The 18,923-nt window shown below is 37.2% G+C and overlaps 1 protein-coding gene across 6 annotated transcripts in view; it reads left to right on the top strand.

The window, feature by feature from the left end:
* The window catches only part of HOOK3 (hook microtubule tethering protein 3), a 123,435-nt gene that overhangs the window by 85,168 nt on the left and 19,344 nt on the right, over positions 1-18,923 (top strand). For 5 of the 6 annotated variants that reach the window (XM_086703564.1, XM_086703565.1, XM_086703567.1 and 2 more), the window contains 4 exons: positions 8,146-8,233; positions 13,150-13,184; positions 16,561-16,643; positions 17,210-17,310. In XM_086703564.1, coding sequence (XP_086559690.1) covers positions 8,146-8,233; positions 13,150-13,184; positions 16,561-16,643; positions 17,210-17,310 — 307 coding nt within the window. Of the gene's footprint in view, positions 1-8,145; positions 8,234-10,708; positions 12,124-13,149; positions 13,185-16,560; positions 16,644-17,209; positions 17,311-18,923 lie in introns of those variants that run through there. The other variant, XM_086703569.1, reaches the window with a different exon arrangement.

Raw genomic sequence — 18,923 nt, 5'->3', positions numbered from 1 at the left:
GATAGGTTACATGTTTTCCAGGAATTTATCCATTTCTTCCAAGTTGTCCAATTTATTAGCATGTAGCTTCTCGTATAATACTGTTAAAATTGTTTGTATTTCTGTCATGGTCATTATTATTTCTCCTCTTTCATTAGTGATTTTATTTATTTGGATCCTCTTTCTTTTGTAATAAGTGGCTACAGGTTTATCAAATTTGTTGATAGTTTCAAAGAACCAGCTTTTGGTTTCACTGATATGTTCTAATGGATTTTTTTTTTTAAGTTTCTATATAACTTCTATCTGCTCTAATCATTATCATTTCATTCCATTTGCTGAGTTTGGGTTTTGTTTGTTCTTCTTTTTCTACTTCCTTTAGGGATACGATTAGATTGTTTATTTGAGATTTTTCTTCTTGATGTAGGCCTGTATTGCCGTAAACTTCCTTCTTAGAACCACTTTTGCTGCATCCCAAAGATTTTGGACTATTGTGCTTTTCATTTTCATTTGTTTCCATGTTAAGTTTTGATTTCTTTGATTTCTTGGTTGACCCATTCATCGTTTAGTAGCATGTATTTATGCTCTTTGCAGATTTTTTCTTGTGGTTGATTTCTAGTTTCATAGCATTATATTCAGAAAAGATGCATGATATGACTTCGATTTTGTTGAATTGGTTAAGAGATTTGTTTTGTGGCCAAATATGTGATCTGTTCTGGAGAGTGTTTCATGTGCACTTGAAAAGAATGTATATTTTGCTGTTATTTTGGAATGTTTTGAATAAGTCTATTAAATCTAGTCTAGTATGTCATTCAAGCCACTGTTTCCTTCTTGATTTTCTAAGTGGTTGGTCTGTCCATTGATGGAAGTGAGGTGTTAAAGTCCTCTACTGTTATTGTATTACTACAGATTAGTTCCTTTATGTTTGTTAGTAATTGTTTTATGTATTTGGGTGTTCCCATGTTTCATGCATAAATATTTACAATTGTTATATCCTTTTGTTGGATCATCCCTTTTTTATTATCTTATAGTCTCTCTCTGTCTCTTATTGCAGTCTTTCTTTTAAAGTCTACTTGTGGGGCGCCTGGGTGGCTCAGTCAGTTAAGCGGCCGACTTCGGCTCAGGTCATGATCTTCCGGTCCGTGAGTTCGAGCCCCGCGTCAGGCTCTGTGCTGACAGCTCAGAGCCTGGAGCCTGTTTCAGATTCTGTGTCTCCCTCTCTCTGACCCTCCCCTGTTCATGCTCTGTCTCTCCCTGTCTCAAAATAAATAAAACGTTAAAAAATAATAATAATAAAGTCTACTTTGTGTTTTAGAAGTATTGCTTCCCTGGCTTTCTTTTGACATCCATTTGCATGATGAATGTTTCTCTATCCCCTCACTTTCAATCTGCTGGTGTCTTGAGGTGTGAAATGAGTCTCCTGTAGGCAGCATATAGATGAGTCTTGTTTTTTTATCCACTCTGTCACCCTGTGTGTTTTGGAGCATTTAGTCCATTTACATTCAACGTAATTATTGATAGATTTGTGTTTGTTGTCATTTTGTTACTTGTTTTGTGGTCGTGTCTATAGTTTTTCTCTGATCCTTGTTCTCTTTCATCGTTTATTGGCTTTCTGTAGTGATATACTTGGATTCTTTTCTCTTTATTCTTTGCATATTTATTACTGGTTTTTGATTTGTGGTTACCTTTAAGTTTGTATATAACATCTTCTGTATATAGCAGTCTATCTTAAGTTGATGGTCGCTTAAATTTAAACCCATTCTTTATTCCTCTGCTCCTTGTTTTAGGTATATAGTGTCATATTTTGCATCCTTTTCTTTTATGAATCCCTTGACTGATTTTTATAAAAACATTTATTTCTCCTACTTTTGTGTTTTTTACTTTTCATATTCCTTTATGATCTTTCCTTTCCAAAGAATCCCCTTCAGTATTTCTTATAGGGCTGGTTTAGTGGTCATGAACTCTTTTAGTTTTTGTTTGAGAAACTCTTTCTGTCACCTATTCTGAATGATAGCCTTGCTGGATAGAGTATTCTTGGCTGCAGATTTTTCCCTTTCAGCACTTAAAATGTATCATGCCACCCCTTCTAGCCTGCAAAGTTTCTGTTAAAAAATCCACCGATAGCCTTGTGGGGTTTCCTTTATGTAACTGTCTTTTCTCTTACTGCTTTTAAATTTTTTTCTTCATCTCTGCTTTTTGCCATTATATTACTATGCGTCTTGGTGTGAACTTTTTTGGGGTTGAATTTTAGGGGGAATCTCTGTGCTTCCTGGATCTGGATGTTAGTTTCCTTCCCCAGATTGGGGAAGTTTTCAGCTATTGTGTCTTCAAATAAATTGTCTGCCCCCTTATCTCTCTCTTCTTCTTCTGAGATCTCTATAATGTGGATGTTATGTTTGATGGAGTCACTGAGTTCCCTGTGACTATTCTCCATTTGCTTAATTTTCTTTCCTCTCGTTTGCTTAGCTTGGTTATTTCCCATTACTGTGTCTTTCAAGTCATCTAGCCTGCTATTTATTCCATCAAGTGTATTTTTAATTTCATTTATTGTATACTTCATCTCTGATTAGTCATTTTTTTTTTAAAGTTTATTTTGAGAGAGAATCCCAAGCAGGCTCCATGCTGTCAGCACAGAGCTCCGCACAGGGCTCGATCCCACCACCTTCCAGATAATGACCTAACGTGAAATCAAGAGTCAGACACTTAACTGATTGAGCCACCCAGACACCCTTCTGATAAGTCATTTTTTTATCTCTTTGTTAAGGGTCTCACTGATGTCCTCCATGCTTTTCTCAAGTCCAGTGAATATCTTTATGATCATTACCTTAAATTCCCTATCAGGCATATTATATGTGTCTACTTTGCTTTGGTCTCTTGCTGTGGTGTGGTCCTGTTCTTACATTTGGGAAACATTTCTCTGTCTTCTCATTTCATTTTGTTTTCTGTGTCTGTTTTTGTTCAGAAAGTCAGCTACTTCTCTTACTTTAATGATAATAGCCTTATGAAGAAGAGGTCCTGTGGTGCCTTGCAGTGCAGTGTCCCCTGTTCCCCAGGGCTTGGCACTTCAAGGAGTCTTTTGTTTGTACCCTGCTGTTGTGTCTTGACCTTTTTGTCCTTCAGTCATTTGTCTGTAGAGCCTGTCTTTGCATATTGTGGGCAGTGTTTGGTCCCCAGCAGGGGTGGGGTGCATTTTAATGTGCAACGGTGTGCTTGGAAAATGAGACCTGCCCCACAAAACATGTGGGTTGGGAGATATGGTGTTGGCAGGGTTTGCACTATCTTCTGGGGGAAGGGGACCTACAGTGCTGGGAGGGACTAAGAGGAGCATGACTGGGAAGGGCAGAACATCAGGAGCAGTGCTTGGTGCAAAGAAGTTAGGTAGGAGTGGTGATGTGTGTTTATGCTCTGGGACAGGGAAAAGGAAATGGTGACTACCAGCTCCTTGTTCCTGGAGGGGTGTCTGCGTGATCCGTGTCTCTCTAGGCCACATTCTGAGATGGACAAATCACTCTCCCTCTCATCTGCCCTCAAACTGCTGGTTCTCTGCTGTATTTACTTACACTGCTGTTGGTCATGCTGTCTCTTTACAGACTGGGGCACCACTTCCTAATGCACTCAGGTCTCTACCAGAACCAAGCTCACCAGTTTTTAAAATTCCAGGCTTTAAGTCCTGCTGGTTTTAAGAACTCATAAAATTTGGCCCCTCTAACTTTCAAAGTCAAATATTTTGAAAGTCTGTTTTCTGCTCTTTCTGGCTCCCTCCCTGCCACAGACAGTCATGTTCTGTTTCACTCCCAGACCATGGCTTTGCCCTTGCCACCTTCTTCCATGTGGCCTCTTCCCTACCTTTAGTTGTGAAGTTTGTTCTGCCAGTCCTCGGGTCATTTTCTAGGTTATTTACACTGATGTGAATGTTACCTAGTTGTAGCTGTGGGCCACAATGAGCTTAGTCATGGTCCTCCTACTCTGCCATTTTCCTAGCAGAACTATTTCCTGAATTACAGTACTGATAACTTACATTTATAGTATGACCATCTGTAATCTATAACAATAATAATATTAATAATAGCAGTTAATGTTTATTAGCTTTTGTCTGTTCCAAACATTGTGCTATTTATTTTAAATATGTAGTCTTATCTTTATTAAAGTTTTATTGGTGAGGGAATTTGGGCTTAGACCCAGGCTGCCTGAATTCAGAGCCTCTATCTAATCCTGTCTTCCTTCTTTCCTTCCTTCCTTCTTTCCTTCCTTCCTTCCTTCCTTCCTTCCTTCCTTCCTTCCTTCCTTCCTTCTTTCTTTCCTTACTTACTCTTTCTCTTTCCCTTCTGTTCCCCTTCTTCTCCCCCTCCCTTCCTTCCCTTCCTGCCTTTCTTTTTTAAAAGATTTTATTTAAAAAAAAATAATAAAAATAAAAATAAAAGATTTTATTTTTAAGCAATCTCTATACCCACTGTGGGGCTTGAAGTCACAACCCAAGATCAAGAGCTGCACGCTCCATTGACTGAGCTAGCCAGGCACCCCATCCATACTCTTTCTTGCCAAGTTATCTTTTTCCGTGTTTGCAAAACTTATTTTTTCTTTCTCCTGCAGAGCATTGTTTTCTCTTCAGGATTAGTTAGTTCTTACTGAATTTAATAAGTAAGTAGATGACCTTGTCTCTAACTTAATCTCTTACAAGCGTACAGCATTAGACTAGTACAAAGAAACTTGAGTTCCACTGAATCTTTTAACTTAAACACAATTTGTTCAGCACCAGTACATTGTCTGTCAGAAGGAAAGGTTTATAGTAAACCTCCAAAGTCCTTTCCAATTAGTTTTCTCAGCAAGTTGGCATTTTAAAAATCTGTAATACCTGCTGACCCTCACTCAGGGAGCTTTCTCAAAGCATACGTGACCTTGTTCCCTTCCTGCCCAGAGTATATTGTGATTGCAAGCTCATCCTCTTTCTGTACACCCTTGAAAATTATATGTAAGTAGATTTTAATTAATATGTTAACTAAACTTCTGAAGGGGGAGAAAATAAGTAGAAGCAATTCACACTTATAGAGTACCTGCTCTGTACAGGTACTGCACTAGACACTATATAATACCTTACTTTTCTAAACAGCACCATGAAGTAGGTATTAGAGTCCTCATTTATTTTGGCTTTTTGAAGTTTGCATTTTTTTGAAAAAAGGTGAGCTCATATGTTTACATAGCTTCATACTTGTATGTGTGTAAATACTTCACACTTTTGTTTGTTTATTCCCCATTAATGTTTGGGGTATTTGCTTGTCTATTCCCCATTACTGAAAATTTGTGTTGTTTTCAAATACTTCCAAGGAACATCTTGGTAGACTTATTATATATGGCATTTACCAAGGCCTAATAGGCTTACAGTATTTGTTGACTAAATAATTTCAAAAATGGCCAAATGGATGGTTGAAATACTCTAATGGTTTGAAATATATTTCCATATTACTTTCTGAAAAGATTGAACAAAGTTACAGTGTCACTAGTAATGTATTTGTATATCTCCCCATATTGAATATGGATTTTCAGATAATTCCTTCACTATTTAAAAAACATCGAGGGGTGCCGGCGTGGTTCAATTGGTAAAGCATCCAACTCTTGATCTCAGGTCAAGATCTCACGATCTTAGGTTGTGATTGCACAGTTATGGAGCATGGAGCCTGCTTGGGATTCTTTCTCTCCTTCTTGCTCTGCTCCTTCCCCCCCAAAAATAAATAAACGTTAAGAAAATAAATAAAAAGCACCTAGATTTTCTGTTCCTTGATGTGAAAAACATTAGTTATTATCATAGATTTGATTGAATTTTCAATGTGATTGTCACTAATTATAGAACTGTAACATTTATGGGAAGAATTTCTTACAGTTTGTTTAGTAAAAAAAAAAAATGCTTATTGAATTTTCTGGCTGTTTAGATTCTAAATGTTCATTGCCCTGTTTTGTCCTTAATTTGAGATAGTCTGGCTTCTACCATTCCACTAAAGTATTTCCTACTAAAATAACCAGTCATCTTGTAAATGGCCAATCCAGTGGGAGCATTCAAAATTTTATCTTTCCTCGTGTCTGTTGTATTCATTGTTGTTGATCATCCTCCCCTTCCTTAAACTTTTTAAAATTTCAGTTAAAATACCTCTCTTATGTTTCTCCTACTTCTCTTCAGGGTGATGTTCCTCTTTCTACCCTCTGGTTGGTGATCTGCCATGGACCATCTTTGTTCCTCTTTTCTACTCTTCTTTACATTCTTTCTAATCGATATTATTTTTGTTCAAGGCTTCTGTTAACTCCAAATGGCTCTCACATCTATCTTTTCAACTCAGATTTCTCTTTGTGCTTCAGATGCAGAGATACAGCTGTTTGACAGATAACTCAAGGCTGCTGCATTTTCAACAACTACAAAATGAGCTTACCTTCATTTAGCAACCTGCTTCTCCTATATTCTCCTTCTCAGTAAATGTTTTCCAAAAGCTCAAACCAGAATTCTGAGTGTTATTTTTTAATCCTTGTATTCTTTTGCCTTTTAGATATATTTCATCCTTGTTCCCTCCTCTTTCAGGCATATTTAGTAATAATTGTAGTAGTCTCCTTCCGGTCTTCATGCCTTCACTTTGACCTTTTTAATAACATCTTCCATCCTCAAATCAATGTTATCTTTGTAAACTATTTTTGATTAAGTCTCACCCTCTGGCAATCCTTCAAAGATTCCAAGGAGGAATCCCAAGACCTAGAGAACCAGGCTGGTATACTGAGTGTTGCATCATAATGACTTAGAGGATGTATGAGGTACAGAATCAACATTCTTAAAGGCTGAGTTATTCAGCCAGATTTTAGGCCAGATCATAGGATAAGTTCTAAATACACATTTCATGTAAGGCTGTACTCAACAACCTCTCCTCTTCTCTGGTTTCATCTAGCCATTGTTCCCCTCATAGACATGCCATTCTTAAGGAATTTTTTTTATTACCTATTTTAATTTTAACTTTACCTATTTTAATTTTAATTTTAACTAGACTCCAGATCTAATGTGGGGCTTAACTCACAACCCTGAGATCAAGAGTCACACACAGTACCAACTGAATGACACCCCCATACTTAAACAATATTGGGGAGGGGGACACCGGAGTGGCTCAGTCAGTTAAGCATCTGACTTTGGCTCAGGTCATGATCATCATGATCTGATGGTTTGTGAGTTGGAGCCCTACGTCCAGCTCTATGTTGACAGCTCAGAACCTGGAGCCTACTTTGGATTATGTGTCTCCCTTTCTCATGGCCCCTCCCCCTGCTCGCACTCTGTCTCTCTCTCTCTCTCTCAAAAATAAATAAACATTGAAAAAAAATAGAATTTTTTTTAAAATTTTAAGTAGGCTCTAGACATGCCATTTTTGAACTCACTGTGCCCCCTCATATTTCTGTGTGCTTTGGACATGATGAATTCTCTGTCTTAAATCCCCTTTCCATCCTTAATCACTTAAGTGTTTTATTTATTGTTCTAGTCTCAGTTCAGTCAAGCCTAACTCCCCCATACAATTAGATTTAATTCTTGCTGCTTTGAGCAATCATTGTTCTTTTTTGTACCTCTATGTGATATGTTGAGGTATTTATCTTGTATTTTAACATTTTGCTTCCCCACTAAATTCCTTGAGTACAGGGATCTTTTAACACCATGCTGAGCATGGTGCATGACACATAGTGTGAATAAACATGTATTGAAGTGAATTTCAGATAATTAGATATGCATAAGTATACTGGTATGACAAGATATGTCCACTAAAATACCATATTTGAAATCATCATAGAAATTTCAAGTAAGGGGCATCTGGGTGGCTCAGTCATTAAGTGTCTGAGTTTGTTGCTCAGGTCACAGTCTCATGGTTCATGAGTTTGAGCCCTGCATCAGGCTGTCTGCTGTCAGTGTGGAGCCTGCTTTGGATCCTCTGTACCCCTCTCTCTGCCCCTCCCTCACTTATGCACAAACACTCTTTCTCAAAAATAAACTTTTTTTTTTTAATTTCAAGTAAAACAAAAAATAACCTGAACAGTGAGTTGCACTACTATCTTAGCTTTGTGTTGCTAATTATACTGTGTCTCTAACCAATATGAAAACCAAGGGAGAAGGTATAAGTAAGTCTGAACTTGACAAATTAATATATGTTTGATTTCTAGGCTGGTGAATCAAAGACTTCTGGAAGTACAGTCACAAGTTGAAGAACTGCAAAAATCTTTACAGGATCAAGGCTCAAAAGCAGAAGATGTAAGTTTTAATGTGAACTGAGAATGGTCCAAAAGTTTCACAATGTTAAGAAAAGCTATAACTTTTATTTTTTTTTGATGGTCTCTGTCAAAATAATTTATAATTATATTCGTTATAGAAAAAAAAAACAAAACAGTGTTTTCCTTTTACTAATGTTCCTTGTGAAAAGGACCAGACAGTACTTCATTGTCTGTTTTGGAATCCTTCTGCTGGGAATTAGAAGTTTATTTGTAGTTATTAACTAAGGAATTCACTTCGTGGGGTTTTTGTTTGTTTGATTTACAGAGTAGAGAAGCTAGGATTTTTTTTTTTTTAAGTTTTTATTTATTCATTTAAGTTGCCTCTACACCCATCGTGGGGCTCAAACTCATGACTCTGAGAGCTAGAGTCACATGCTCTTCCGACTGAGCAAGCCAGGCTCCCTGAGGCTTTGTGTTTTAAATGTACTCCTCTCAGTATTCAGAGTACAGGGTTTTTCCCTCTGGTCAACAACAACAAAAATGCTGTACAAATTTAGTATGTTCAAATAGAAATTTTTTTTTTTTAATTTTTTTTTTAACGTTTATTTATTTTTGAGACAGAGAGAGACAGAGCATGAACAGGGGAGGGGCAGAGAGAGAGGGAGACACAGAATCTGAAACGGGCTCCAGGCTCTGAGCTGTCAGCACAGAGCCCGACACGGGGCTCGAACCCACGGACCGTGAAATCATGACCTGAGCCGAAGTCGGACGCTTAACCGACTGAGCCACCCAGGCGCCCCAGAAATTTTTATGTATAATTGATATTTTTAAAAATAGTGTTATTCCTAGAAATAACCACCTCTGGATTTCTGAATCCCTCTTACTATCCCCAGCACTGCCCCACTCAATATAAGTTCACTGACCTTCTTTTTATATTCTCTTATGCAGAGTACTGCATGTCTGTCATAGCCTTGCCTGCTTGAATGGCACGCTCACACTAGAATATCGTAAATGCATTAAGCCAGGAACTAGATGGACTTTCATCTTCTCATGCTCACTGTCTATCACAGTGCTTCTGTAGCACATAATAGTCAGTCTCTGATGAAAGTGCAAATAAATTAAATTTTCCACATCTTTTACATTTAATAAGCAGTATACAGTAGAATTACAACAATAAAGTATTCAAAAATAGTTTAATCTTTGCTTCAGTCAGTTGGTTCTTTTTTATTATTGCTTGTATAATTTGCTATAAAGTCTGGCCTTTGAGTATAAACCTACACAGTTGCTTCCATTGGTAGTCTTTTTGGAGAATGTCAGAACTACAGATCTATCATTTCTTTCCAGCCTTATAAATATAAGAGGGCATAAAAACAAAAGGAACCAAAAAAGGGGTATTAAATTAGTATATTACTCAAAACCTCCAAATATTAGATACGAAAAGCTCATTATTGACCTAATTTTAGGAATTTCATAAACATGTATATGTCTTCTATTGACAGTATCCTCTAAGATCGGTGGTTTTAGTTTATCCTTTAATTAATGTGTTGATAGTCTTTCTTAGATCCCAGATTGATTCCTAGTTCCTAAAATTGTAACCAACATCCAACCTACCTTATTCCCTTATTAAAATAGAACTAGTTTGAAATGTCATAAACATACTTGATTAAACATACTTTTAATCCAGAATGCTAAACCAGGAAGAAGTGAAGCAAAACCACCATTAGTGTATTAAAGTATTAGGAAGCCCAGCTAAGTTCTTAGAGATGAACCAAAGTGATTTCTTCAGTGAAATCACTGGGTCCCTTAAACTGAGGTAAATGTAGACTTTGTTTTGGTCTCTAAAACTTTGAGGAGACTTTTTGTTGATTTGTTATGGTAGAAGGGGGAAGGGCATGTGGTACATAGGAAGTAAGAGTGGCAGAACATCAGTATCAGCTCTACTTTAGTGTTATAGCGATAGCCATTGTACAGACTTGATTCTCTTACTCAGAGACACAGAAGAAATTTATTCTGTAAAAAATAATTTTGTGTAGCCTGATTTAGATATCACTGTGGTAATCAAATCTAATTAAATATGCTCTGTGCCATCACTTTAAGAGAACATATTTCAGAAGTGAGATCCTGGCCCCAAAAGTACTATTTGCATAAGTTAGTCCATTTATTTGACTGCCCAGATTCTAAATGTCTTGCTCTAAATTCTTAGATATTTCCTCAGAGTTCCTATTCCAATAGGAACTTTCTCTGATATGCCTCAAAATGGTGTGGAGAAAATATGTGGTTCTTTCCCCCAGCAAATGTTTGATGCTTTCATCTTCTCTTTCACCACCTTACGGCATTGCGTCTCCAGAGTATGTAGTATGTAGGACAACCTGCCCAGTGGAACTGGTCCTCTCTGGAGAACACTATAATTCCTGCCTATTTCTGTTATCAAAAGCACAGTCCTTTCATGTGACCTTAAGTCAGAGTAGGATGGTTTACACATTTTTATTATTATTTTTATGTCATTTATTTTTAGCATGGAAGCAGAAAAACATTGTTATATCCAGTCATATGGATAATTTGAGCTAGCCACATTGTATAAAACTCCAGAGAACGAGACAGGATGAGGACACCATAGAAGAAAGAAAACTGTACATTTTTGAAAAAAAAAAAATGCATAACTTTTACTTCTATTCATGAATTACTAAATCGTTCCTTCTATTGGCTGCTGTGTTTGCTTCATACTAATATGTCCTCTCTGTCTCTTGGCATGGTTTCTGCTCAAAAGGCTATTGTAAGTATGGCTTCCTATTCATTTCTATATATTGAGCAACTTTTTGATTTATGTACATTCTCTTCCATCACAGTTGATGGTATTAAATTTTTAAGTGATGCAAATTTTATGGAAAATGAATATACCAATATTATTGCCTTATAGGTTTATGCCCTTTACACTTAAGATATTTAAGAGGATATTGAAAACAAGTCAAACCAAAAAACCTCTGCTCTTATTTTTTTACCATCCCACTTCTGTTCTACCCCCTTTTATAAATCACATTGAAGCTATTTTCCTATGGCAAATAGTAACTGGCCTCCTGCCACTACTTTAATAGTAACAGTCTTTAGTGGAGAAGTGCTGGAACATCGAAAACATGGAAGTAAAGACCATGTATAAACTTTGGAGTCTGGCCGGCCTGGGTGTTAATTTTGGGTCTGCCACTTGAAATCACTGAATGTCTCCCCAGTCTTACCTCCCTCACCTATAAGATGGGGCTAACATTGCTCACATTGTGAGATTAACATGAGACTGCGTGCGACAGTCTATACACAGTACACAGTACACACTATACACAGTGTCTAGTATATTAACCATTCATGAGGTAATTATTGTGTATTATCTCAGTTAAAACTAATTTTGCTAAATTCCAGTCAAAACACAAATGCAAAGTTGTAGTTAAAGTATTTAGAAAATATGTTCACTTTACTCTCTGTACTAAAGAAGGAACAAGCAATAATTGAAAGTTAATAGGTTAGTCCCTTTTTTTTATATTTGGGGGAAGCACTGATAGAGGACCTTATAGTCCACTGATCTTGCTCTAGTTAATATACTGAGCAAAGAAGCGAATTGGATAAATTCCAGAGCTGTGTTACAATGGACTTGAATGAATAATTATAGTAATCGTTATTAAATAAGGTGACTGAAAATCAAAGAACTTAATGTGAGGTTTTTTCGCCCCTCACTGCTACTATTGGCTGATTGGACAGTTTGTTTTATAAGCTGGGTTTGTTTTATTAACTGGGTTTGGCTGAATTTATCTCAAAATGGAATGTTTGATAGAATTCATTAATAATATGTGCCCTACAAGTATAGTGAAACCTAGTGGTCCTATGTAGAATGCCATTATTTTTTGTTTTTAGGTCAATTCTGATCTGCTTTTTAGGAGAATTTTTTTTTTTTTTTAATTTTTTTTTTTTCAACGTTTATTTATTTTTGGGACAGAGAGAGACAGAGCATGAACGGGCGAGGGGCAGAGAGAGAGGGAGACACAGAATCGGAAACAGGCTCCAGGCTCTGAGCCATCAGCCCAGAGCCCGACGCGGGGCTCGAACTCACGGACCGCGAGATCGTGACCTGGCTGAAGTCGGATGCTTAACCGACTGCGCCACCCAGGCGCCCCTGCTTTTTAGGAGAATTTTTAAAAAATACTCAGCCAAAGCCATGTTCTTCAGTCCATTAAATTCTGTGCATATGCCATCCTTCACATTCCCATACCATCACATAAATTATTTGTGTGCATATTCAGAAATCTCGGAGAGTGAGTCAGTATTTATGGAAGTTAATCCCAGTATCTGTCATGATACAAGGAAATTATACAGTAGATAAAGAATATGTTAGGGAAAAATCTGTTATTGTTTTTTTTTTTTTTTTAATGTTTATTTATTTTTGAAAGAGAGAGAGAGAGAATGCATGTACGCAGGCAAGGAAGAGGAAGAGAAAGAGGGAGACAGAGGATCCAAAGTAGGCTCTACACTGACAACAGAGAGCCCCATGTGGGGCTTGAACTCATGAACCATGAGATCATGACCTTAGCCAAAGTCAGATACTTAACCGACTTAGCCACATGCCCTGGGAAAAAATCTATTAGAGTTACTAGAGTTCTAGCTACCTGCCTGTTGACTCCAAGAATATTAGGTCTATATATAAATGGTCTTCTCAGTCATTTCCTCCTGACCCTCATGACTATAGAGATTTCAGATATGCAGTTCCTGGGTATTTTATACCAATTGCTATCAATCAGGGGCTGCTCTCTCTCTAACCAAAAAGAAATGGACCTAGGTACATTGTGTGTTTTGAGCTCTTTGACAAGAGAACTTACTGAGAATTTATTCAGAGTTGGTTACTACTGTACTCTTTATTTTAAAAAAATAATTTATTAGTTAAAATGTTAAATAAACTTCTTTATTTTCCATTTCCAGTCAGTTCTTCTAAAAAAGAAGCTTGAAGAACATCTGTAAGTATAAAAGCTGTTGAGTCTCATTATCCTATTTTCTAGTGAAATAGAAGTATTTTGTTAGATGGTTACGGAGTGTCTAGGCCATGGCACAGGTGGCCCCTGAAGATAAGGGAAATTATAAGACATGTTAATAGTGTCTAAAGGGTCATCTCAACCCAAGGTCCTTAAAGCAATTACTGCTTTAGAACTGTTTTCTCAAATAAGATTCCTGGGTTTTACATCTTTGTGATAGTATTTATAACTAACTATAGTGAGGAGTTTTAGACAGTCTAGATCAGGAGGCAGAAACCTTTTTCTGTAAAGGGCCAGAGAGCTTTTGCAAGCCATGGTTCTGTGCCACAACCACTTAGCTCTGTAATCTGAAAGCAGCCATAGACTGACTATAAACTGATGTGACTATTCCAATAAAACTTTATACTAAAACAGGCAGCAGGCTGAATTTGGCCCACAGACTGTAGTTTGCCAGCCCTAGAGTATAGCCAGCTGAATCTTTCTTTTGAAGTAAAGTTTTAAAGTAGTACAAAGCTATCAGTAGCAGATTTGCAAACATATCCTTCAATTGCAAATACATCTGAAAATGACTTTTTAATCTAAAGATGAAATAAATTTTTTCAAAAATTTTTTGTTTATTTATTTATTTTGAGAGAGAGCCAGCGAGCAGGGGAGGGACAGAGAGAGAGGAAGAGAGAGAATCCCAAGCAGGCTCTGCACTGTCAGCGCAGAGCACGATGTGGGGCTTGAACTCACAAACCGTGATATCATAACCTGAGCTGAAATGAAGAATTGGAAGTGTAACCATCTGAGCCACCCAGGCACCTCCAATTTTTTTTTTAACATGAGAAAAGTGAGATAATCCTAGCAATGGACACTTGCTGGCAAGTCTAACAATGGGCAGATTCTTAATGTACTAGTAGACAGAAAATGGTACCTTCTAGCCCTTGTGAGGTTACCTAGAGCCTGAATTCTGTCCTTTTCTTATTCCCATTTCTTTATTGCAAAAAAAGTGGAGTACCTGTTGTTTCATAAAACTGACCATTGTTCTGTGTTCATTTACATGGTAAATATCTTCATCTAAAAGAATTTGTTAGTGATAATGAGGCCTATGTTAGTTTCCTGTGGCTGCCACAACAAATTACTACAGCCTGGGTGGCTAAAAAAAGCAGAAATTTATCCTCTACCAATTCTTAAGACTAGAAGTCTAAAATCAAGGAAGTGATTCCTTCTGGAGGTTTTAAGAGAGAATCTGTTCCATACCCCTCTTCATGATGGCTGCTAGCAGTCCTTTGTGTTCTCTGGCATATAGACACATCATTCTATCTCCGTCTTCACATGGCGTTCTTCTCTCTGTCTGTTTTATCTTCACATGGCCTTCTAATAAGGACATCAGTCATTGGATTTAGGGCCCACCCTGATTCATTATGACCTCATCTTAACTAATTGTATCTGCAAAGATGGTATTTTCAAATGATGTTACATTCACAGGTACTGGGAGTTAAGACTTCACTATATCTTTTTTGGGAGATACAATTCATTCCACAACAGGGTCCATAGACATTTCAAATGGTCATTCTCATGCACATTTATACCTGCAATGGAGGCTGATTTACACATACCAAGTTGGTAAAATTTAAAAGTCCGACATACTAAGAATTGCCAAAGCTGTTGGGTAATGGTAGTTCTAATCCACTGATGGTAGGACTATACATTGATTTACTTAGTAAACTGAACATGCACCTATCCTGTGACCCATCAGTTCTGCTCCCTGTATAAGCCCTAGATTCCTAGAAATGCTGTTACCATCTATCAGGAAACATGTAGAAGAACGTAAGAAAGTACGTTGTAATCATAGAAAAGTAGAAACAATACAAATGCCACCAATTGTAAAATGATAGAATGAAGTATATTCAAACAGTGTGGTAAAATATGTAACTTAGGGCCAACACACCAACATACATGAATCTTGAGAGCACGGTGTTAAAGATGGAAGTCCCAAGAGCAATACATACAGTATAATGTATAAAGTAAAATCGGGCAAAATTCAGCAGTATATTGTTCAGGAATGCACACAAAGTCTTACACAAAAATCAGGAGAAAGGTGAAAATTCTGGGCTTGGGTTCCCTAAGGTTCTGTGATAATTTGTCTCATAACCTGTTTCTTTACTAGGTTAAATTTTCTTATTCTTTAAACTATATATTTATTATTTATCTAGATATATCACATTCTCAAAGAATTTGTTTAAAAGATACTAATTTATTGAAGTATTATACGTAGGAAAAAACAGGAATAGACTTAACATAGTGCTGTTTTCTTCTTAGCTTTTTTTCCCTGTGTTTTCCAATTTGTGCAGCCTTTTTTCCCCTTTCATAAAGTGCCAGAATTATGCATATTATATAACTACCAGGAAGAAACTTTCTGTTCACTTTTTACTTTTGTTTTGGAATATAACTTACATAAAGTACACAAGTTCTAAGTTCCTAAGTCTAGAGCTTGATGAATGTTTTCCTACAATATAAAGGTAACCCAAATCAACATGTAGAATACTTCCAGCAACTCCCCGGACTCTTCATTTTCCCGTCTAATTGATTCCATCCGCAAACTAGCCACTATGCTGCTCTCTTATCACCTTTCATTAGTTTTGACACTTTCTGAACTTCATGTAAAAGGAATCCTACAGGGGCTCCTGGGTGGCTCAGTTGGTTAAGCATCCAACTTTGGCTCAGGTTATGATCTTGTGGTTCACAAATTTGAGCCCTGCTTCGGGCTCTGTGCTGACAGCTCAGAGCCTGGAGTCTGCTTCAGATTCTGTGTCTCCCTCTCTCTCTGCCCCTCTCCGGCTCTCTGTCTGTCTCTCTCTCTCAAAAATAAACATTAAAAAAAAAAGGATCCTACAGCACTACCCTTTGTATCTGACTTACTATGGTCACCATTATTCTGTGGAATCTATCCTGGTGGGTGCATGTATCATTAATTCTTTTTTATTGGAGGATTGTGTTCTTTCTGTTTATTTTTATTTTTAGAACTTTACTTTTTAGAATAAGATTTTGCATTGTAAAACCTCTGTAAAGTTTTAAATTAATTTTTATAATATACGTACTCCTAGAAGATGAAGATCACTAAATTCTTTGTACCTTCTTGTGCATGTTTCTGTAAAAGAAATGATAACTTTCAAAGTCTGAGATTTTTGTCTCTATTTTTTTTGCCTATTTTGTGTGTGTGTTTTAATTCATGTTGGATTATGCTTTTTATCCTTTTTTGTTTCATAGCACTTGTGTGCTATGCAAGTGTATCCCAAGAATAAAGAACTTAAATCTTTCAAGTGGAGAAAAACACGAACCAGTAGTAGGTGACAATGTGTTATATATTTTGTTGCAGGGAGAAGCTGCATGAAGCCAATAATGAATTGCAGAAGAAGAGAGCCATTATTGAAGATCTTGAGCCACGATTTAATAACAGCTGTGAGTTTTTCCTAATTAGCATAGTTGTTTTTAATTGAAGTATAGTTGACATATTACCAATTAGCATAGTTTTAAATTCATTAGCCGGGCATTACCCTAGTAATAAGTTTATATAAAATTCTTTCAGAAATAGGTCCTGTTACATATCCTAGCAATTAAAAAATTTGTTTTATTTACAGAGTATATAATCATCTTCAGATTATTTGTGATTATACTTTTGAGTTTTTCCTTAACTATGGATGCTAATGAATATTTTGTGAAATTAGCTATTTTCATAGTAAAGTTGCATGTAAGTCAGCCAGATTTTGATTGCTTTTGATATTTACACATGTAGGTAGCCTATTAATTCTTTTGTGTGCAGCAGGACACAGACTTTTTTTTCCCCACTGTGGTAAAATCTACATCACATAAAAAAAAATGACCAATTTAACTTTTCTTAATTATATAGTTCAGTGACATTAAGTACATTCACATTGTTGTGCAACCAATATTTCCAGAACTTTTTCATCCTCCCAAACTGAAACTTTGTGCCCATTAAACACTAATCCCCCCCCCCCCATCTGTAGCCTTAAAAATTGAAGAACTGCAAGAAGCTTTACGAAAGAAAGAAGAGGAAATGAAACAAATGGAAGAACGATATAAAAAATACTTAGAGAAAGCCAAAAGTGTAAGTATGAGTTTCTGGGCATCTCACTCCACTTTCTTCTTCTTTTTTTTTAAGTGTTTATTCTTTCTTTATTTTCTTACTGTTTATTTTTGAGAGAGAGATAGAGTGTGACTGGTGGAGGGGCAGAGAGAGACAGGGAGACACAGAATTCCAAGCAGGCTCCAGGCTCCAGGCTCCAGGCTCTAGGCTCTGAGCTGTCAGCACAGAGCCTGATGTGGAGCTCGAACCCAAGAACCACAAGATCATGACCGGAGCCACAGTTGGACGCTTAACCGACTGAGCCACCCAGGGGCCCCATAAATATTTTTGAGAGAACAAGAAAGAGTGAGTGGGGGAAGGGCAGAGAGAGAGAGAGAGACAGAAGATCCAAAGCAGCTCTATGCTGACAGCAGCGAGCTCATTGTGGGGCCTGAACCCACGAACCACAAGATCATGACCCAAGCCAAAGTTGGACGTTCAACCGACTGAGCCACCCAGGTGCCCCTCCACTTTCTAATCATGTTTCACTGGTCATCCAGTTTAGTGCATATACAGTGACTTCTCATGCCGAGAGCTATCAGAAGAACAAAAGAACCTTTGACAAAGAAAAAGCATGAGGAAGAAGCAGTGATCAAAATAGATCACCCCACAGAATAGTTATTAATTACCAAGAGGAAAATGTTCCTTTATGTAGAAAATAAGTGGCAGTCACCTCCTTAAGTAGTAATCAAAATTAGCTACACTAATGGTAGGACAGCCAACATCTTATGCCTCCTGATGGAGTATCATTGTCATATTTAACTTGAAGCTAAGCAACCTATTAAACCTAACTCAGTTCCCAGGGAAAATGAGTTTATTGGAACAAATTAAATAACACCTTCAGGAAATCATCAGATAAATCAAGAACTGGGGATAAAAGTTAATGTTACAAAAAACAAAAATAGGCATTTGAGTATGGGGGAGGACAAGAGGCTGTTCTAATTTAAAAGAGCCCAAAGGGATCTAAGTACCAAATGTAATGCGTTGATCTTTGAGTCCTATATTGGTGGTGGAAGGAGCAGTTATAAAAGACATTTTGGAGACACTTGTGGAAATGTGGATTTGGAACCCATAGTGATGACTTCTAGAATTGTTCATTTTCTTACAGGTGATGATGATCTTGTGATTATGTAAGAGAATATCCTTAGTCTAAGAAGTATTAAAGAAAGGGTTACATGTCATGAGGTCTGCAGATTATTTTATTCTGTTTTTTTTTTTTATTTTATTTTAGAGACAGAGAATCTTAAGCAGGATCAATACTCAGCACAGAGCTGACACAGGGGTTGACACATGGCCTGAACCCATGAATTGTGAGGTCATGACCTGAGCCAAAGTTGGATGTTCAACTGACTGAGCCACCTGGGCGCCCCATGCTGATTACTTTAAAATAGGCTCCCAGGGGTGCCAGGGTGGCTCATTCGGTTAAGCATCTGACTTTGGCTCAGGTCATGATCTCACAATTCATGGGTTCAAGCCCCACATTGGGCTTTCTGCTTGCAGCACAGAACCTGCTCTGGATCCTCTTTCTCTCTCTGTCTCTCTCTCTCTCTCTCTCTCTCTCTCTCTCTCTCTCTCTCGTAAATAAAATAAACATT

This window comes from Puma concolor, chromosome B1, assembly GCF_028749965.1.
Source record: "Puma concolor isolate L17-30 chromosome B1, mPumCon1.1.hap2, whole genome shotgun sequence".
Lineage (NCBI taxonomy): Eukaryota > Metazoa > Chordata > Mammalia > Carnivora > Felidae > Puma > Puma concolor.
This window is presented reverse-complemented; position numbering and strand designations above follow the sequence as displayed.